Genomic DNA, 22,323 nt, shown 5'->3' with positions numbered 1-22,323 from the left:
AATTCTTTCAGCCGTTAGTCTGTGTCTATTCTGTGTCTAGATAAGATCTTTTCTTGGAAGTGTATTACAGACTGAATATCGGTCACCAAAAACCAGAAACCAACCGCATACACCTAATATTCCATTTATCAAATAAGGTTACTGTTGTGGCTTTATTTTATCTACCATAGATGTGGCTGGTGGTTATTCAGCTTCCATGCTTGATGCAATCAGAAGAGCGGTGATGGTTTCCAATATCCTTTTAATTAATAAGATCAACGAGAAAAGCCTCACTCTCAAAGAGGTCTTCAGACTAGCTACTCTTGGAGGCAGCCAAGGTAATGACCATTTTATCTCCTTCTTGAACAGTGTACAACCACGCCAGTCTGCGTCCTTGGAAGCAGTATGAAGGCTTGCGAGAGTGGCATCAGCAGGCATCCCACATTCACACCCCAATGTTGCATCTCAAATACCATACCCCAAATTTAGTGGGTAATGTTCAGACATGTGGTAGAGGTATCCTTTCTTCAGCAAGTCCCCTGTCTTTGGCAGACGACACGTTCAACACACAATTATATTAAGCACTTTTATGGATATTTGCAATGGTCACATGTACGTGAGTTCCTTAAAATAATGTTTTCCCCCCACTGAGTCGAGTAACACGTTCTCTATTGCCCTGAGGGATGATAGTAATGATATTCAAAGTAATAGTAAAAATAATAGCCAAGACTTAACTCTTACCAGGTAAGAGGCACTATGGGTCATGCTTTCTGTGTCCTGACTTCATCCTTACAGCCACTGCTACTCATCCCTCCTTACCCGCAAGGCACCTGAGAGAGGCGTACACAGTTGTCAAGCTACAGAGTGCCATGATTTGAATCCAGAAAATCTGATGCCAGAGTGCAGGTCCCTGCCCTTCCACTGTGATATCTTCCTCTGGAAATCCCAGTTTAAACTATGCATTTTGTTGCTATATTTAAGGATACTAATTACCCAAAGCTCTTTAAAGGGAAAAAGATGTAAAAGTGTAGTTGGTTGATATGTAAATACGGTTCATCAGCTTTTTCCAGTTCTCGCCTGTAACCATAGTTTTAGGGAAAAAATAGAAATCGGTAATTGTCTTGCTTGCAGGCACTTTCGTATTTTGGTGTAATCTGGATGGATGATGGTAAACACAGCATGAAACCTCAGGTAGCTAGTGAGAAATAAAAATATCAAAATAGAGACAGTATAGATACAGAGAGAGAGATTTATGATAGACACCTGGGGTCTTAGAAACGGAGGACGATAGAAGCTGAGAGTACCCTGGGAAGAGAAACCTTCTGGCTCTTTGAATGTTCCGGGCTATGATGAATGCCATAGAGAACATCTCTAGCAGGGGTCATACTCTTTGCATTTTCCTAAGTCTTATGGTTTCATTTTTTAAAGTTCCAAGTTTTAAATCATCCATTTTTTTAAGTTCACCATCCCCACCCCTCCCTGTTTGTATTGTTGGCTGACATCTGATTTTCATGGTGCAAATGGATTGTACTTAAGTGCCTTTTTTATTCTAGGCTCCCTGTGAGGTGCTTCGTCAGGATCCTGTATGAGATCGAGCTGGCATGGGGTGCTTACCAAATCATGTCTGTCTTGCTGTGTAGCTTTTAAATCTATTTTCTGGGCCACTGAGCTTACTGTGATGGAATTTCTTCTCCTTAGCTCATGTCTCTGTGAGACTATGAGTGAAATGAGATGAATGGATCGCTGTTTAAATTGTGGCATCTCCCCAGCTTGTCAGAGCCTTTCCATTCACTCTCAAGATCAAGATGTGCATAAATCCCCTTCACAGGGACATCTGCTCCAAAGGCAGCAAAACTGCATTTCCTGAAATGCATCTGAATTGCTTACCAGCCCTACTGGGCCTTTCTGCGATAATCTGAATTTAGACCAATTTACAAATTCGTAAAAGCAATTGTGTCTTTATTTGGTTAGCGCCTGACTGACCTTCCAGGTTCGAACAATTAGCTCACTTAGTTTATATGTACCATCAAAACTCTGGCAAATGAACCTGGTTATCTGACCTGTTAAACACACAACAATTTTATGTTGAATACAGTCATTAAAAACTTATATTTTGTTATGCTTCTTTATCAAAGGCAAAAAATTGTAATTGGCAAAGGAGGAGAGAATGTCCAGTGATTTTCTATTACATTCAGTCCTTCCCACACAATTAGTAGGAGTCACCTAACTGCCTTTAACATTTTCTAATTACTTTTGCACCCCTGTCTTCCTAAAGGAATTCTTTAGCTAAAAAATCTTGTTCTTTTCTGAGAATAAAAGAGTTGCCCTTTAAACAATCTTTTAAGAACAAGTCGGATTTCTTAATCAGTGCTTGGGGAACTGCCAAAAGGCTGCTGGATATCCATACAGAGAAAGAGAACATACCAGATAGTGTCTAACAGAGATACCTGATCCAGTACTTTCATGTTGGACTATATCTTGATGGTGACAGAATTCAATCAACACGTGTAAAAATTCAAATAAATAACGCTGCACTCCAGTTGGCCTTCCTTTTATACATGCTTCCTTTTGGTAGCTCAGTGTGCACTCAGATTATAGGCTTTAAGGAGCTTTAGATTTAATACTTTTATTGACTAGGAAAGCCAACTACTGCCATCTTCTAAAACTAAATCATAAAAATGACAGATGTTCTTTCCTGACATCCGATATTCATGGAACGTGAGTTCTCGCTATGAGATGGATCAAGCCAATAGATAGTATCGACCTATGCCCATTTTAGAAAACCATTCTTCTCTGGCAACCAGAAAGTCTCTGAGGTTACCGAACAGTTGGTCTGCTTTCTAAAGCATTGGCACTCTTGAGTTATGAGGACCTATTTACTTTCAGAAGTGAATTTTCTCCATTCAGAGGATTTAAACTAAGAAACTTCGGATGGTTAGGTCTGCATTGGCACAGATGCAAAAGGATACTTCTTATTTATTTGAGGTTCATTTCACTGCCATGAAAATAGATCCTGTCAGCTGTTTCATAGAACAAAAAGGGCAACGAAAAGAGTTGGAGTGTTGGCGGAGAATAGGAGGGAAAAAGAAGACATTATGTCAATTGTCATGTTTCTTAGAGGGATGAATGGAAATCATAGGCCAGCTGGACTGTGAAGAGCACAAATAAAGCTGAAATAGACACCATCTGAATTAGAGATCGTGGTGATGAGGGGACCTGTTTTTATTCTCAGATTTTGCTTTCCATGTGCTTATTCTGCTTTCTGTGTGACAATGTTTTAGGATCTCTTAGAATGAGAGAGCTTCTCTGCTTCATGTTAAGATACATTTTTTTTTCTAGTAATATGTTGGCAGAATCTGTCCTTGCAAACGGGGACATTTTCACCATCTGATGGCTCCAGATACTGACTGTTTACTAATTTATTCCACCCTGTAGCCCTGGGGCTGGATAAAGAGATTGGAAACTTTGAAGTGGGCAAGGAATTCGATGCCCTCCTGATCAACCCCAAAGCATCTGACTCTCCCATTGACTTGTTTTCTGGGGATTTGGTTGGTGATACGTCTGAAGTAAGTAAAACAAATTTCATCAAAAGGCTTCTTTTTCATGAAGCAGTCACCATAGAAAAAAAATAGAAATGGAAACATTTTAAGGGAAGACAGGGTTTTCTTAAAAGGGAAAGTAGATCCTTTTCAAATTATTATAATTTGTCAACAAAATGTTAAGAATAGTGGTACTGACAAAAACTTGTATTTTGAATATATTTATATATTTAAATGTATTTGACTACAAGAAGCCCATTTCTTTTTCATTAATGGAAGTAGATTTTGCCTCTGAGAAATAAATTTATATGTCTGTGCTTTGCCAACCCCTACTGGCTGTGAATTTACTCTTCTAAATGCACAGAATATTTTTTCTTATTATTACTTTATTTTGCATTTTAGGCTGTCATCCAGAAGTTCCTCTACCTAGGTAGGTGGATATATGTCTCTGTGCTAAATAAAATCTTTCCTTGTCTCTTTCTTGGGTACAGCTCCCTGTATGTGTGGCCCTGTAGGTTAAACTCTATGCGTGACCATTCCATTTGATGTACTATTTTAACATTCCTCAGCATCAAGCCCATTTAAAGGCACTATTGGAAATGCCCAGGCTCCTCTGGAAGATAAATCCAAAGCTGAGGAATGGCAGGTGCAGGGGAAGAGGCCATCTGTGTCCCTTCCTCCCCCATTCACTCTGTACACCCACCCCAGTCCGCCCTACCACGTTGCATTTGTGATAAGTTTGTGGTGGAGTCTAACCACCCAGGTTTGGGGTGTGTGTGTGTGTTTTAACGTGTACTCACATTTAATTCCATCCACTGAGAGAGAGAAATAAATAGTATGGAAGATTCTACTTTGCCTCCCGCTTGATCGGGGAGCTCTGAGTCCGGGGTGAACTGGAGATGAGAGAGATGCAGGTGCCATTTCTAGAGCTCCTTTCCTGCCGGCCCTCCTTCTCACCATGCTGAGTATGATTCTGGGGTGTAAAGATAAGTATTTCCTTTACTCTCGGGGCCGGAAATGCAAACCTCTCCAGCTGAAAGTGCTGCCCACGGAAAGTCAACTCAACTTTCCGTGATTTCCGCCTTCGGTGCAGAATTCAGACCCTAATCCTCCAATTTGATATAGCACTTTCTCTTGGTCATGTCCCCTTGTCCAGATTATGAACAGTCTGAGAGAAAAAAAGGCAGCTTCCTGTATTTTCCTTCTTAGAAGTGGTATTTGTTTTTAAATCCCTCCTCGTGGCAATTAAACTACTTATTGACATAGGGGCGCCTGGGTGGCTCAGTCACTTGGGTGTGGGACTCTTGGTTCCAGCTCAGATCATGATCTCCCGTCTGGTCAGTCGTGGGATCAAGCCCCGGCTTGGGCTCCACACTTCGTGGGGCATCTGCTTCCCCCTCTGCCCCAACCCTCACTCACACTCACTCTCTCTCTCAAATAAATAAATCTTTTAAAAAAATACCTATTGACATAAAAACACTTTATGAATGATTCCTTCATTTTTCTTTCAGGAGATGACCGAAATATTGAGGAGGTTTATGTGGGTGGAAAGCAGGTGGTCCCCTTTTCAAGCTCAGTGTAAGACCTTCGGCCTCTACGAGTTCTCCTGGGATCACGTGGTTCTGCGTCTCCCTTGTGCCCAGGCCAAGTTAGAAAGTCCAAAAATAGTATGTTGTTCTTGGGATGACTATCTCTTTCTGTGTCTAGTTACAGTATTCACTTGACAAATCGTTTGAAGGAAGTCACGCTAATTCCCAACTCTCTGGTTGGGAGGATTCAAAATTTCTCCCTTTTGAGCTGTTTGGATTTACTTTAAGCTCAAACATAAGGGAATGTTATTCCTGGTGGTGTTCTTATTATGAGATTTAAGTCAAATCGATTTCATACTTGGAAATGTGGAGAGAAAAGATATTCCTGTACAGCTAGATATTTTGAGCTAATAAATGTGAAATTCAGAAAATGGAAGATGAACCAGTGAATATATTTTTATGAGGGAGAAAAAGTTAGACTATGAACACACATTGGAAAATCACTTCAGATTATCTTTGAAAATTATGTACTGAGCATATTAATTTCAGAAGAGAACTTGTTGAATTTCAAAATGTGTTTCTAGATTGACCTTGTGTTCTGGAAATTTGCACTTAATGGAATTTGCATTTCAGAGACATGTTGTTGTTGTGCTTTGCTTTCTTTGGGGATGAAATGTCAGAAATTGAATGCTACATGCTTTCTTAATATAGTTCTGTGCTTCAAAGTGTTTGACAGAGGTTGGGTGTTAAAGATTTAAAGTCTCTTAGGAATATTATTCACATAACTACATGGCACAAATCGTGGTATTTTTGTGTATTTCAGAATCACCTTAATGTATAACTGTGTGATTTATTATTGCTTCAGTGTTATTAGAAAGGAAACAAATTCCATACTCCACCGTTGTGTAGACTGGAGTCTTCATAAACTGGGGCACGTGCTGGGCAGCCAGGAGCTATCAATACTAAAAGGAAGGGTTTCACGGCAATGTTGTAGTCTCCCCAAGAGGTATGCTGTGGTTGCTGAAAATTTCATCCTCAGATCTCAATCTGGTAGAACTTTAAAATGAAAGACAAACTCAGTTAAAAACATTATTAAAAATCTTTAAACCCTGCTTACTGAAAGCACTCCACTTTTCAATTTTATCCTATTGTCTATTTAATTCCTAATAATTTTCAGGACATTAGAATTTTAGGATAGTGAAAACTATGTACATGTCCCACTTAATGTTTATATTAATAGGACTTAATCTGCACTAGACATCTAGGAACATTACACAAAGCAAAGAGTATTTTTATGCTTCCTAGTACAGTGTGCTTTCCCATAACCTACAATTAAAAGCAAATTGATTTTTTGATAAACTCTGAAGAAGTATTAATGTGAATGTCGTTTAAATACTACAGTTTTCTCATTTAATTTCAAATACTATAAACCAACGTGGAAAAGGAATAGATTTTCTTAATATATCATAATACTCACACCTAGGGCTTAAGTGTGACTCCTTATAATTTACCTTAGAGTAGAGAACTTTCTGTAATATAATACAGCTAACTCCGTACTTACAGAGCTAAGAACAAAATTCCCCCTTTTGTACTATAAATTTATCCTCAATTAGTTATGCTAAGTCAGCAGTCACTTGCCCACATTTTGTTTTCTGTTTTTCCTGGTGGAAACACTTTTAGATTTGATTGTGTGCACACAACACCTAATGATAGAACACAATTTTGGTCTTATTTTCATTTTTTTAAGAATTTTTCTTATTTGAATATAGTTGACACATAATTTGATCTTATTTAAAACACACAGTTTGTGTTGTGGGATATTAAGTAACTCAGTAAATTCAGCTTCCAGGGGCCAAAGGAACATGGTTACCTGGCATCTAACCCATAGGAGTGGGCTTAAGAATTTGGATAAGATGTGAGATCATCCCATAGGCAGCAGCTGTATTCCCAGCCTTTGCAAGATCCTACATTTGTCCCTTCCTGAAGGATGTACATGTTGATGTTGAGCATCAGTTTTCATTTAGATGAAAGATTCACATGCAGTGTATATAAATAGTCACGGCCTCAGCAAGAAGAGTGGCCATCTACAACCAGTCTGTCAAACATTACATTTAGCCCTGGGAGTGTGTTAAGACCTGACTATCTTTTCTAGTAAAAATAGAATGTGTTGAAATGTTTATGTGTAGTTCGCTCTCCCTGTGTCTCTTAGAACTTAAGTGTTTTCGTGGCTCCAGGTGCAGCGGTCCTGAATGTTGGTCGGCTTTGTGCAATATTGCAGGCATTGGCCGTACATGTGGTCAGATGCTCTACACTTTGAAACGTTGGCTTGGCCTAATGTGGCTTGACTTTCTGAATTGTGGAGAGGCGGTATTTCAAGCCAACCCTATTTGTCACTTTATGTTCGAATATTTTGCTCTCTGACAGGAAAGAAAGAGTGAAGGCTTCTTATCAGCCCCCTCACCTCGCCCTGCACTGTTTGCCTCGGGTTTCATGGTATTTTTTAATGGAATACACTTTAACAGGTAAAAACTGAGTTAATAGTGCTGACAGTCCTCCGTTTAAAAGATATTTTCTACAACAGAACACAAAAGCAGGCTAATCGGCTTAAGTGAATTTAATATCCAAAAGGGAATGGAACATGGGATTAGGACCTGAGAGGTTGTCCTGGTAATCGTAACCTGAGACTGAGACTCTGTGCCCTTTAGCAGCTCCTTCTCTGATTTCATTGTCGAAGGTTCTAGAATCCAAGAGAATATCTTGGACCTAGCTCCCTTCATGCCGGGAGGAGGTCTTTCTAAGTTACTATTGTGAGCATTGAACCCCACTGAATCTCTTTTTCACTTCCCTGAGAATTCTGCATGGCAAGGGGAGGAAAGTGGTTGGAAACATTCCCATTATGCTTAGCTGATTTTGAACTGTGCCCTTGAGTATCCCTGTTGGCAACTACAGCTGAGATGTCACAGAGGCAACGTATTTTGAATATTCACTCCCCTCCAGACTCTTCCTATTTTTAATCTTTCCACCTCAGAACTACACATATAGAAAGCTTTTAAGGCAAGCTGGAAGGCACGTTGTATCCATTCCACCTTGTGCGTACACAGAAGATATCTAGAACTGGATGCTTCTGTAGCCTAGTGGACATCTTTCCATTGTCCATTTTTTAAAGCTGATGCCACTACTGGACACATTCACACGTCTAAAAGGAGCATTCTGAGTTTTTAAAAAGTAGACTAAGAAATGTGTCATGGCAATGTCTTGAGATAATTTTCAAATTACGTGGATTGTACACAAATTTTTAAGTTTTCTTTCTTTTTTAAGACTTAGAAGAGATATCTGCAACTTCAGATCTACCTAGCCCCTTTAGGTATGATTTTGGACCCTGACCCTTTTCAGTGTCTCTAAAGGAAAAGTGTAGAAAGAAGTGCACACATGAACAGACACTCCTGGAAAGCCCTAACATTGGACCCCATGCATGTTTCCCCGCCCAGCCTCTCCCTTTCCCGCCCACAGCCCCGAAGGTCAAGAGCTGAGGGGTTAGTCTGTAAATCCGGTCCAAATTTACGGAAATGCAAAACTTGAACAGGCCAGTGATGGAACTTAGTGTAAATTCCAAGACGGCTTTCAGTGTCCAGGGGGTGCTTGAGGAACAGATGTCACGGGGCATTGATTTACCTGTTTATTTCCTGTTCAAAAGCCTGTCAGAAAGCATTCTGTATCAAAAACCACCTTACATTGTATGTTAAACTCCTGATTGCTGCCCTTAAGGCTATATATGTGTGTATTCATGGGGACATTTTTATTCAATATTTGTATGATTTGCTTCCTGTTCATGTGCTGAGTGAGCTCCTTTGTGCTTCAGACAAAAATAAATGAGATTTTGTGTTTACATTCTTTTTGTTGTTGTGAGTTCTATCATTCTGACAGAAGGGAGATTAATCTTACAATGAGTTTCTCCTTTTAACATGAATTTAAAAAAATAGAATATTTAGCCATGGGCCAACATGTATCTTCCATTTTATGATAGTCAATATACATAACTTTAAAAAATTAAGCTCTAACACCAGCCCTTTAGAATCAGATTGTTATTGCTTTTGATTTCAGCATAGTTAAATTTCATATTTTCTAAAGTCACAACCCAGAGTAAGAGATGCACTTTAACATCAAGAATTAGTTCACAAAGGACACCTGCGTAGCTCAGTCAGTTAAATGTCTGCCTTTGGCTCAGGTCATGATCTTGGGGTCCTGGGATCAAGTCCTTGCATTGGGCTCCCTGCTCAGTGGGGAGTCTGCTTCTCCCTCTGCCCCTCCCCCCGCTCATGTTCTTTCTCGAGTGTGCGTGCGCATTCTCTCTCTCAAATAAATAAATAAATAAAATCTTTAAAAAAAGGTCGTAGAAGATTTGGTCTATAAATTCACCTTCAATGTTCTGAGCAACCCACTACGCATCTTTTTTCTCTCCTGAAGAACAACTTAGTCAAAAGACCCGGAAGAGAATTCTCAGATGTGTAATCTAGCAAAAATGTGTGCCTAATTTGTAACTGTGGGCACAGAGTTCTGTAATAGTTAATTAACAGGCATGTGCAAATTGTTGCATGGTACTAAATTAGTCATTTAAATAAAATAAGGTTTAGATACAAAAATACTTGCTAGTAGCAAAATAGGACCTGTAGTAGGCTGTTTTAGGACTGCATGCGGAGGCCACTCAGTTAAAGAACAGAACTGCTAGGTATTGTCACCAATAGGAGCAGGTTTTGGGTTTGGGTTTTTTTTTTAATTTTTTAAAGATTTTATTTATTTATTTGACAGAGAGAGACACAGTGAGAGCAGGAACACAAGCAGAGGGAGTGGGAGAGGGAGAAGCTGGCTTCCCGCCGAGCAGGGAGCCCGATGCGGGGCTCAATCCCAGGACCCCGGGATCATGACCTGAGCTGAAGGCAGATGCTTAACGACTGAGCCACCCAGGTGCCCCGGGTTTTTTTATTAATCCTGTTTTAAAATGGGATAAGAGAAAAAAAATTAAATGGGTTAAGGGAAGTATTCTCTGTTCTTTAAAGTGATAAAACATTCTTTTAGAGTGTAATTAAATTTTTTTCACAAATTTGGACCATCCCCTTTCACCATCAAGCCTGCCTCCACCATCTTTGTAAAATTACATTAGATTTGTCATACTTCTTGGGTTTTCCATGCTTCTATATTGATTGAATCTATATTTCGGGATGGGAAGAGAGGTCGCTAAAAAAATATGGGAGAAACTTTAGTGCGAAATCTTTCCATGGTAACTCAGGAAAAAAAAACATTTTTACCTAAACATAAGAAGTGATAAAGAAAATATGAACAGTAAACATGGAGTTTTGCAGGCCCCTTGAGCCCTCCTCGATTGCCTGGACTCTGCCCACCCTGACAAGGAAATAAGCAAACATTCGTTCCCCATCTGTAGAAAGAGAGCTCAAAGTCATAGTAGAAAAATCCAACATACTAGAAATAAAGTCCCTGGAAAGATTATCATTCATTCTGATGACAAATATTTGCTTGAAACTGAAACTTGTAGCTTCACTGTGAAATTAATTTCTGTCCTAATCTTGGACTGTCTCCAAATCAGATTTTGTTTTACTTATGTCCGAAAAAGCCACAGTGCATAAGTGAATAATCCGAGGACGAGTTTTACTCTTGTTTTTTAATTGCTAACTTTGCTTCCTAGAGCATTTGAGAGACTTTAAGCAGCTTTGGTGGGGGGTTTTGTTTTTCGTTTTTCCTGCAAAAGTTGATTCCACTGCCACCTGAGGTTGAGAACAAACCCAAGGATGGCTTTGTGCTTGGAAAGCACTTTGAAATCCACTGAAGCATATAAACCAAATCAATAGATGAGGAAATGATGGGGCGCCTGGGTGGCTCAGTTGGTTGGGCGATTGCCTTCAGTTCAGGTCATGATCCTGGAGTCCCAGGATCGAGTCCAACATCAGGCTTCCTGCTCAGCAGGAAGTCTGCTTCTTCCTCTGACACTCCCCCGACCATGTGCTCTCTCTCTCTCAAATAAATAAATAAAATCTTTTTTAAAAAAAGGAAATAAGAGACTTTTGCTATTTCAAAGGAGAATTTCAGAGGCTCAGAAAAAGCAGTGCACACACTCCTTTCAAAATTCATGCACATTTTTCTCCTGGCAGAGCTGTGAAAGATGAATCAGTCTTGGCCAATTACATATTCTGGATTAATTTATGTAAGTACCACCAACCCTTCAGCATTATGAACATGTCTTGGATGTCTGCATCCAAGTAAAACCACACAGCGATGACTCAGGCATATGGATGTGAAAGAGAAGCTGTGGGGTTTCGGGTGTTTGTGTTTGTTGTTGTGTTCAGCTCAGGGACAGATTTTTTTTTTTTTTTTATGTCTAGGACAACTCTGCCCTCTCTTGCCAGTCGGTTTATTATAACCTATAGGGGGAGAAAACCCATTATGTATAACTTGTACAAAATCCTCATGTTCCTTGTAAAATTACTGCCCAGATAAAAATGAGAAAGAAGTCAACATAAATGCATAAAAAGTCTTCACTAAAGATAGTTTGTGGTACTGTAGACCATTTCACGTGGCATGATGGCTTCTAACAGAAATTGCAGTTAATCAGTGAAATTGCCCTGAAATGTACATAGCTGTTCTCTTATGCCTTTCATGTGTTGGTAAAATTGAATACTGAAGGTTAATGAATTGTTTCTTTTAAAAAAGACAGAAATCCGTATCTGTAGGAAGCATAAATAACAGCCTATTAAGTAATGTTTAATTTGCTGATCATGAAGTTGTTACATTTTAGACCATGTTCATTCAAGTGATATTTTAGTAAATGCACACCAGATACCAGGCACATGGCCCAGTTTTGAGGGTTAAAAACAACATTCATCTCTTAGAGGAACTCAACCTGGGATGGTAGGTGAGAGAAATATGTAGAGAAGTCAATATATTAAGGCCATGACAGATGTATGGGAGTGCTCAGGGGGCAAGATAGGGTGTGTTGGGTATATGGTGGGCAGGGAAAACAGAGGGCAAAGTCTAGTGGTGAAGGTGTCACAGAGGAAGTGATATCTGAGCTATGAAGAACAGGAACTTCTTTTCCATGTGAAGATTCTCAAAAGGGTATTCCAAAAGGAGCACTCAGCATTAGCAACCACAGTCATCATAAAGAACTTGACCTCTAAAAAAAGCATGATAATGTTGAGGTGGACTAATCCATTGACCATAAGAGTTACCAGCGGTGTTGATTCAAAGTGAAGGTTTCCAGGCCCTTCTTCCTAGAGACTCTGATCAGTGGGTCTGCACAAGGCCTCCCAACTGTATTATGAACAAGTACCTTGGTGATGGCAGGAATTGGTGTAGTGAAGAGGGCCATCCTGGTGAAGAAAAGGACCAGGTGGGATCAGAGGCATGAAAAGTGAAGAGAGAAGACGTGTCACCCACTGAGTCCAGAACTAGGAGCTTCGTGTGCAACAAGGGTCCTTTACCTGTTCATTGGGCAAATATGTGATGAGCACACAGTGCAGAGCTACACCCCAGCTGGTGGGGAAAGAGATGCCGGCAGCCATGTTCCTGCCACAAGGAGAAACCTGAGAGAGTGAATCCTGCCCATAAACACCCAGAGAGGCCTTTTCCTGACTCTGGGACTGGAGATGGAGGAGCTCCCGTGCTGCCTGAGCCAACCGGAGACCCCAGGGCTGCCATGGTATCTACCGCTCTGCCCTTTTGTGGGCTACCTCAGTACTCCCCAGTGGCTCAAGCTCCTGCCAGCTTTGTTTCTGTTGCTTGCAAATCAAAGAGCCGAGACTGACATCCCTCTAATCTCTTTTCCCCTCACTATGGCTGAATTCTTTAGGAACAGGTTATACACTGTCTTCTTAAATAAAGGACTGAAGGATAAACAAAGAAACTATCACTTCACCAGGAATTTGGCCACGTCCCCAGCCCAAGCCTGCTCCTCCACATCCATAGGGGCACCTGGGGCCCGAACCTGGTGCCCTCTGGGGCCCCAGACCAGCCTCCACTCACGGTGCTCTAGCTTCCCTCCAGTAAAGGTACTAGGGACAAGTCACTCATGGCAGAGTCCCAGGTGGGATACCAGGAGAGTCTGACACTGCTTAAAGAAGTAAATGGCGGCAAGTGTAATCAAAACAAGAACCTGTTCCCTCTCCAGGGGGACTTCATGGAATGGAGAAAAACTGGGGGACAACCTTGGGAACCATGAGCTAAAGATGGTACAGTCACTTGATAGAAGTAGCCTGGCTTAAGTCTCCAGTGGAGGAGAGCCTCCCTGATCCAGAAATACATGGATGGAAAGGGGCACACTGGCTCCACTGAAAATTCACCCACTGTTGACGCACAGCCATTCTGATACTGAAATCCAGGGCTGTTAGTTACCACCCTTGTTGAGGCCTTTCAGGGCTCTGCCCCTACCCACCTGGACTGACCGAACAAAAACCAGGTGGGAAGCTTCCAGGGGAGGGAGACCCCTGTGACCTTTGTAGGCAGGGTCAGGTGTTCCTGCTGCCAAAGGAAACTTGAACCCAGGAGACTAAGCCTCCCCGGGGGTGTGGGACCAGGAGTCTCTACTGCCGCAAGCCCTGTTATTATGCCCTGGCCTTCTCGTGAGCCGAGAATGGGTAATGACATGGCACCACTTTGACCTCTCCAGTGTCCTGCGGTGTTAGGTCAGGTCTGGAGTGCTCAGAGCTCACGGCTGGTTTCCTCTGGCTGCAATCAGTGTTTTCCACGTGTGCAAATGGCCATGGACAAAGAATATCACTTTGTTTGTGCAGGAAGCAGACCCAAATCAGAGAGCACCATTTAATAGAACCTGACCTCCAGCCCCCTGATGGCCTCTCCTGTCTACCAGTCACCTATTTGGGTCAGTTGTGGCCCACAGGATACTGGCAACCAGAGACACAGCAGCAGCCCCTTTGGAGTCATGTGGGGCCTGACGAAGGCCACATGACATCTCCCCAGCCAGTCCTGGGGCACTGCTCAGTGCCCTGGTGCTGGCGTAGGAATGCTTGGGCCAGGCCTAAGTGTCCTCGGGTCTCTCTGGGAGACTCTGGTATAAGCTGCCCTGATTGTTGTTCCAGAAAAGAACCAACCCACTTTAAGGAGAGAAAAGAGCTAGTAAGAGATTCTCTGCTCGGTCTGAAGGATACTGAAAAGTCCACGAGAGGCTGCTGGAGCCCCCGAGTCATCCAAGGAGGGGGCCAGTCCTCTGAATCACGCACACTGAGTTTGGCAGCAGTTAGTAAATATCCCAGCAGGTTAGCATCTTCACTTAAGGATAGGGTAGACCTTGTTCCAAAAGAAGACAAAAGCAAACCCCCTAAGCTTTCATTGCATGCAGTGCTGACTGCTTGACTTCAAGGACAGAAAAACCACTTGAAAATGCATCACAATCCTGCCACTCCCTAGTGACCGATGCCAACAAGGTCTTATAAGCATCTCAGAAGAACGTAGAACAACTTCTGAGGGAAATTGTGGATGCTCTGGCTGAAAACACTCATTTTCAGGAAAGCCGGAACCTCTTTTCCCAAGTAGGGAAGCTCCGAGAAAGGGCAGTGCAGGAACTGAAGAGACAGAAGCAAATGTTTGAGGAGGAAGCAAGGGGGTAAATGATGAGCACCCGTCAAATACCCAAAACTGCACTAAAGACGGTAAGTTTGCCTGTTCTTTCCAGAAAACATTATGTGATGGCAACTTGACAGTAGACCGAAAGAATAAATCAGGAAGTGGAGGTCACCTGGTCTATGAATCAGAAGTTAATGTGAAGAAACTCATTTGATGCTGTTTACTTAAAAGGCCTGATAGAGAAAAACAAGGACATATTGAAGATTTACTTGAAGAAAGCCAACGGAATAAAGAGCCTAGAGATCAAAGACAAAGCCAGCAGTCTGGGCAAGCATGTTTACAGGGTAAACATTCACAGCTTGGAAGTGAGATTCAAGAGCTTCCGCTAAAACTTGAAATACTGCTTGAACTACCTCAAGAATGTAACTCGAGTTGGCAGAAAACCAATTGGGGAAGGAGTAACCACTGAGAGAGGAGAAACTTTCCACCACATGTGAAAACATCAGCCACCGCCATCAGAAGTGTGCCCCCTACTGGCAGATGGCAGAAGACTCGGAGACAGGTTTGGAAAGAACCACGTTCTGCCTCCTGGTTGGAGGACAGCTCTGTCGACTGAGAAAGCTCAATGAACTAAGCAAAGAAAATGGTTCAAAAAGACAAAAACTGGCTGAGGCCGAGTTTTGATTCCAGCTCCCTGCTGTTCCACATGCAGCCAAAGGCAGAGGCCCTGGTGTCAGAGAATTCCTAGATCATCAGGCCCCCCAGGAAGGGAGAGAGCTAAGCAGTGAGGGCCAGGTTCTGGGGCACCTGTGGGTTTCATCAGGTGTGCAACAGGTGACCCTGAACATCTACAATCACCTGACTGTGATTTCTCTCTTTAGGAATAATTTCGATTCCTCTCTTTTTAGTTTAACTGCTGTTATTTAATTAATGTTACATTTGTTCTTATTGCCAAAGGCAGTGTTTTTCCCAAATATAGATGGTTTTAGAGACGCCTGGGTGGCTCAGTTGGTTGGGTGTCCAATTCTTGATTTCGGCTCAGGTCATGATCTCAGGGTCCTGAGATCAAGCCCCGTCTCAGGCTCTGCACTCTCAGCACAGAGTTGGCTTGGGATTTATTGTATTAAATCCTCTATAGCCTTTTTTTTTTTTTTTTTTGGTAATCCTACAACTCTTACATAAAGACCTACCTGCCATTAAAATGGAACATTGTCATCCCTTCTTGGGCAGCTATTGCCCTGGCAAACATGGCTGAATTTGAGTTGGAAAGGGGTTAAGGTCTAGACAGGGAGAGGTAGGCGGCCCCTGACTAGGATCGGAGGGTATTTCAGGTATGCGGACGCGAAGAGAGAACAAAAACAAAGATGAGGAAGAAAAACCAGACTACCCTGTCCCAACGGCTAGGGTTCAAGTGTTTTCCTAATAATTAGGAAAATAAAAAACGAGCAGGCCTCAAAGGAAAAGTTAACAATTCATGAATCCTTACTCAAAAAAAAAAAAAAAACGTCATGGGAATTGTAAGGCCACAAGTTTCTGGGCCAGTTCTAAATAAAAGAGCGCCCATGAAAAGCCCTCATTGGCAACCGGTAGGGACCCCTTCTCACTCCTGAGAGCTTTCTCTGTATCCTTGCTTAATAAAACTCTATCGCCTTACTCACTCTCCTTTGTCCACGAGATCAATTCTCCCACTCCCTGAGACAAGAACCTCGCTCTCCCAAAAAAAAAAAAAAAAAAAAAAAAGAACCTCGCTCTCCCACTTCCATTGCTTGAGGCAGAGGTGGGGAGGGAGGGGTGGAGGTAATTTCTGCCATTTTGACAATCACACAAGTTAGAGTTAGAATTCTTCAGTGAGGTGAAATACAGACCATCAGTTGATTTGGCTACCTGATGAAATTCTTTAGGCTTGCACTTACAACCTATGAAATTAATCCTTTGCATTTAAATAGCCGACACCTCCTTTGGGCTTCTCAGTTACACACCAGACACAAGAGAGGAGCCAAATGTCTATTAGCTTCTAAAAGGAGGGGCCGTGGGAGTTATGCAGGACTTTGCAGTCCTTGGTAGGGGGGCACACACATCCCAGAGAGAGGACACCCCAACCAGGTGCACCCCCCATTCTGTGAAAAGGGGTAGAATTTCCTGATGCCTTCTCTTACTTTTCTTTAAAAGATGAAAAGTAAACTAAGATTGATATAATGAGAGTAGTCAATACTTAGTGGGTACTTATTTTATGCCTAACATTGTTCCAACTGATTCATTACTGAATCTACTCAATCTTCACAAGAACCTAACGGGAAGGCACCATCATCATCTTAATTTCACAAGGGAGACTGAGGCCTCCAGAAATTAAATAAGGTTGGATTCAAGGCCTGGTAAAGCACGCTGGTGAGATAACTGGCAAGATTTGAATAATGTTTGCAGATTAGATCAGGGGTCTGCTAACTGTCTTTGGGAAGGGCTAGGGAGTAGATACCTGGGGCTCCGTGGGCCAGCAATGAGAGCCCCTCAGAAGTCTCTGTCACAACTACTCAACTCCGTTTTGTAGCACTAAAATTTGAATTTCATGTAACTTTCACTTGTTAAATAGTTCTCAGTTATTTAAAAACATCCGTAGCTACAACAGGCCCTACAATATGGTGGAAATGATCCGGCCCTCAGGCCATGGTCTGCTGGGTCAGACAACAGTATTGGTCATTGCACTCTTTTTAGACAAAAGAACGCCTTTGTTTCCAGAAAATACACCTAAAAGTACTTAGAGATAAAGTGTCATCGTGTTTCCAACTTGTCTTCACCAAATGCCTCTCCTGCCTTTGCTTGCATACCTCCACTGACAAGGAACTCATTTTAAGCAGCTCAATTTCATTCTATGACCACATGGATGAATTAGAAGATTATATATCCGAATGAAAGAAAATATAGTCCGATGTGACTTAAATGGTAAGATAAATATAATTATTCATAGTGAATGAAACTGGCCCTTTGGCACAAGATATAAAATGGGCATTTCAAGAGTACAAGGTGAGCTTGCAAGCAGTCCGGGAAAGTGGAGATAATGTTTACTGAGTGCACCACCTAGCGGCCAAAGCTTGAACAGACCGCTCTGCGCAACAAACCAAGGTCTTCCACCAAAAAGGTCAAGTTGCAGAGGGAGAAGAAGGCCAAATTAACTTTACATTGACACCCAGCAGAACACAAATGCACAATATTCATAAAAGACTGGAACAATACAGTAAAATTTGGAAGAGTATTTTTCTAGCAGCAAGCTGGACATATTCTTTTCCTATGCAAAGAAATTAATAATCTCTTAGGTTAGACCCAGACTCGATAGTAGACCAGACCTAAACTATATTCTCAATGCAAACAGATGTCATTTACTTACTGTCCTTAGTGAAGACAGTTTCACAAGGATAAACATAAAACAAAATTATGAAATCTCAAATGGCTTGCTCAAGTCAGTCACCTCAGTTCCTAGAAGATTAAAGGCAAAGATGTGTCCATTGGAAAGGAATCATGCATGTGGAAACACTGCAAAATGATGAATTTTCATGGGTATATTAAATGTGGCTTTAGAAGTGAGAATGCAATGCAAATTGTTTTACATATTCACCAAATATGAAGTTCAACAACATCGCTTATGGTTTGGTCAATTATTTTCAATTTCTGCAGATACATGCATGATTGAAATATGGCTTATTCTAGCTTATGCAAACCAATGACCAATTAGCAGGCACCATTCCCTCTGCCAGGATTAGACAGTCCAATGAATCATTAGCAGGGGAATTGGGAAGATGGAGCTGTCATAGTCCCATGAAGGATGTTAGGAGTCAAGTCTTAAAAATCTTGAATCTCAGCTTTGGAAGAGGACTTGAAAGGTCATTCAGTCTGGCCAGCTGGCTGATGCTTGAATCTCTTCTTTAATATCTCCAGCAATAAATATTCAACCTTGTTTAAGCCCTGGGAGTGATGGGAAGCTCAAGACTATGTCCCAAAGCTCTTTCCATTCTCAGACCATAATTTAAGAAGTCTTGCTAAAAAGACCTATTAAAGAGGCCATGTGGAATGACCACATAAAGAAGGCACATGGAGATGAAGAAGGTCTAAGATTGTATGGAGACAGAGACTCAGCTTTTCCAGCATCTCAACTGAGCCCAGCCTTCCAGTCATCTCTGCGTGATGTAATATGTATAAGCAAACTACCTCGGCTACTCTAGCCCCGTTGAGCTCCAGATGACCACAGTCCCAGATGTCATCATGTGGAAGATGAGAACAGCCCAGCTGGCCCCATTAACCCACAGACCCATGAGAGAAAATCATACAGTTGTTATTTGAAGCCATTCGACTTAGGGTTTTTTGTGTTTTTGTTGTTGTTGTTTTTTTAGACTTAAACGGTCAGAGCGGTATATACAGTGATATGGCAGTTATTAATTTTTTACAAAGATTTTTATTTATTTATTGGAGAGAGAGAGAGTGAGAGTGAGCATGAGCTAGTGGAGGAGCAGAGGGAGAGGGACAAGCAGACTCCATACTGAATGCAGAGCCTGACACGGGGCTCCATCCCGATCCCATGACCCTGAGACCATGACCTGAGCTGAAAACAAGAGTCAGAGGCCTAACCGACTGAGCCGCCCAGGTGCCCCAACAGTTATCAATTTATTGCCTATTAACTTCAAATTCACACTTTGTTGCCTTATCTATGAAAAAGTGACCGGTTCCCTTTAAATGTTCTTCCTTCTTCTGGCACAATGTTAAGCTTCATCAGTAGAGGGAGCTGGAAAGACAGTCCAAGAGGAAGGGTCCCCCAGGGGGCTCTGCTCTAGGTTGGGGAGAGCAACTCCTTTCCAGTGCTTGGATGATTGCTAGAGGCCTGTGGGACACAGCTTTCTTCACATTTGGGCACCATATATATTAAATACACAGATAGAAATTATAAAATATATATTAAATATATATAAATTAAATATATATTTAACATTTTCTTACTTCAAGGAAGGAGGATTGGAGGGAAGACACGTTGGTCACTGAATTGCACTTCTCTATTGTTTGAACTCCTGGTTCAACAGTGAATTCCCTATGATTTGGGCTTCAAACTGACCCACAGTTTCAAGGCCTCTCTTTGCCTTTGACCCTGACACACATTTCTGTAGATTTTTGTTTCAAGGATCATATATAAGCTGTTCACCAGGAGAACAAATCATCCACATCCTCTCACTGAATTAGATACATGCATAATCCTCCATAGATTCTAGTCCAACGGCAGAGAGAGTGTAGAGGCTGTTTTTACAGTGCTTCTGAGATGCTGTTCCCTGGACAGGAGGGGCAGTTAGTGTAGCTGGGACCAACGTTCTTTTAGCCAACCTAGGCAGACCAGTTAAAAGAGTCTGATATTCAATTGTCTAGGTTGAGAGTGATTTATTATTGCGCTTTGAATCAAATCGTTCAGCTGATAATGAATGTGATTAATGTCCTGTCTAAGAAATGACTGACACAGTCACAATGCTAAATAATGATGTGAAGGAGGCAGAATTGGAAAGGATGTCGTGGGCAAAAACGCAAATTAGAGCCCATCTGATGTTTTATTCAAATGAGATATAACCCAATGCCCAACCCAGAAAGTGAATAAGGCATATTAAATTGATTTGCCTCTGCCAATTCTGAAGTGTATGACTGGATTTCTACATATCCAAAGAGTCATTAACAGTGCCACTCCCTCCAGTTATATGAATTTTATAGGCATCTTGCTGTGACAATAATTGAAAACAATGTCATCTATTTTGCTTTTCTCAAATTACTGTATCTTCAAGTCAATAAAAATGTTTTCACATTTGCTAATTCGCGATCTTTTTCCTATCCATCAGAAGACGAGCTTGATACATATCCTATTTGCTTACTGTAATGGAAATTGTGCATTACGTTTTGAGGACTGATAATCTGGGAAAGAATTTGTCTTTCAGGGGGAAAAAATGTACTTGATCTATGTTTTAAGACTTTGAGGACAGATCTGGACTAGCCTGGAGACAGAAATCTACAACTTCTGGATGGAAATGAGGCCATGGCTTTTGTATTGATCAGGTTTCTTGATTGTAAACAACAGAAATGACCCCAACTAATTTAAGGATAGCTGTTGACAAACTCACCACGGAGGCTGGAGGATCAGCCTTAGAAATCAGGCATGATCCAATGTGAGGCTGACTGGCCGGAGCCACAGTGACGATCAAGCTCCAGGAACAGTGCGCTCAGGGCTCTGCTGACACCACTCTCAGGGGACACCGCCAGAGTGAACACCAGCGCCACTGGAGAACACTGCCACGGGCAACGATTCTAACTGCACTCCCTCCTGGGTTCCTGGCCATCTGACGGGCCAGCAGGCATCCTGTGCCCCTGGATTTGTAAGGGCCACGAGACAGGAAGACCCCATCCCGACTTTTCTCAGTGAGGGAGGGGGTACCATGTCCCAGGGACACCTCATAGAGTGGGGTATTCCTGCAAATCAAAAAAGTGGTAGAGCAGGGGACAGTCTAGATACAGATAAGAGCTGTTTACAATGTTCATCCCTAGGGTGCAGGCAGATTCGGACTTGTAGGTCCCATGACAGTTCCTCTCACGCCCCACATCAACACTTATGTTCCTCACATCCTGTGCGCTCCTGTCCCAGTATTACGTCTCAGCGCTCCTGATCCACCAGTAACTCTCCTGCCCCTGCCCCACCTCTGCCATCCCCTCCCCCTTCCTGTTGGATCTTTCTCTCCAGGTCCTGAGAGCCACGCACCGCACCCGCAGTTGAAGAAGGAAGCACAAGGAAGGGAGGAGGGCGGGAGGGAGAAGGCCAGCTGCAGAGGAGACTTTTTGTTCTCACTATCAAGGCTGCAGCAGGAGTGAGACGTGTTCCGATACCCATGGTTAGAAGTTTGGATGCAAAGATGAGCTCGGTATCTTGGGCTGTTAGCCCAAAGCCTGCAGACAACAACCTCGAATTCTTACACATCCAACTGCTTTAAATATAGCCCCAATAAGCATAGTTTTAGGATCTAGAGCCTGCCAGCTATGCATTCCTCATGAACTGCACCCAGCAACAGCTAGCCATGCATAAGATAAACCCCATGGCTACACAAGACCCCAAACTGCTGCTGCCTTTCAGGGCTCTGAATCCGGGCCTCCCCACCTCGCTGCTGAGTGACATTGCCTAGACACACAGCCCCCTCTCCAATTCCCCTCCCCTCTGAGAGTTCCCTGGCCCTCGTCCCCTTGTGGGCGGTGGTCCCTCCCCACCATATCTGGAAGATCTCCTGCAGAGACAGACGTCCTTTCTCAAGCAACCCTGTCCTAGCACTACCCTGAGAAGCAGGCTGTGCCATACTGCCATCTCCTGGTCCTGTCTTTTCGTATTTCAGCCCTGAAATGTCTCCGACACGCCACAGCACCTTGTCTCGTCTTCTCTATTATTCAGAACTTATTCACCATCAGGACTAAATTTCAGCCAGACCAAGGGTTAAACAGGCTTCTGTGAACGAACCTGAAACATAACCATCCAAAAAAACAGGGTGACCCACTGCTGTCTTGGTTTGGCAGGACTGTTGGTTTTCCAGACTGAGGGTGTTTCTGGGATGTTGAACCATCAGAGCTAAAACTAGAAAAGTCCTCAGTAACCACGGTGAGTTGATTACCTTAGGAATAACTGGTTTTGTGGGAAA

General features: G+C 42.3%; 1 protein-coding gene across 2 annotated transcripts in view; it reads left to right on the top strand.

Annotated features, from left to right (window-relative positions):
* GDA (guanine deaminase) overlaps positions 1-8,933 on the top strand; it is a 71,709-nt gene extending 62,776 nt beyond the window's left edge. For both annotated transcript variants that reach the window (XM_073878080.1, XM_025891387.2), the window contains 4 exons: positions 171-317; positions 3,415-3,545; positions 3,921-3,948; positions 5,030-8,933. In XM_073878080.1, the coding sequence (XP_073734181.1) occupies positions 171-317; positions 3,415-3,545; positions 3,921-3,948; positions 5,030-5,100 (377 nt within the window). In that variant the 3' untranslated portion in view covers positions 5,101-8,933. The remainder of the gene's footprint in view (positions 1-170; positions 318-3,414; positions 3,546-3,920; positions 3,949-5,029) is intronic.
* The last annotated feature ends 13,390 nt before the right edge of the window (positions 8,934-22,323 follow it).

This window comes from Callorhinus ursinus, unplaced genomic scaffold (assembly GCF_003265705.2).
Source record: "Callorhinus ursinus isolate GAN/ISIS: 27379988/994484 unplaced genomic scaffold, GSC_fseal_2.0 scaffold28, whole genome shotgun sequence".
Taxonomy (NCBI): Eukaryota; Metazoa; Chordata; class Mammalia; order Carnivora; family Otariidae; genus Callorhinus; species Callorhinus ursinus.
The sequence above is the reverse complement of the archived record's forward strand: the minus strand, read 5'-3'. Positions and strand labels throughout refer to the sequence as shown.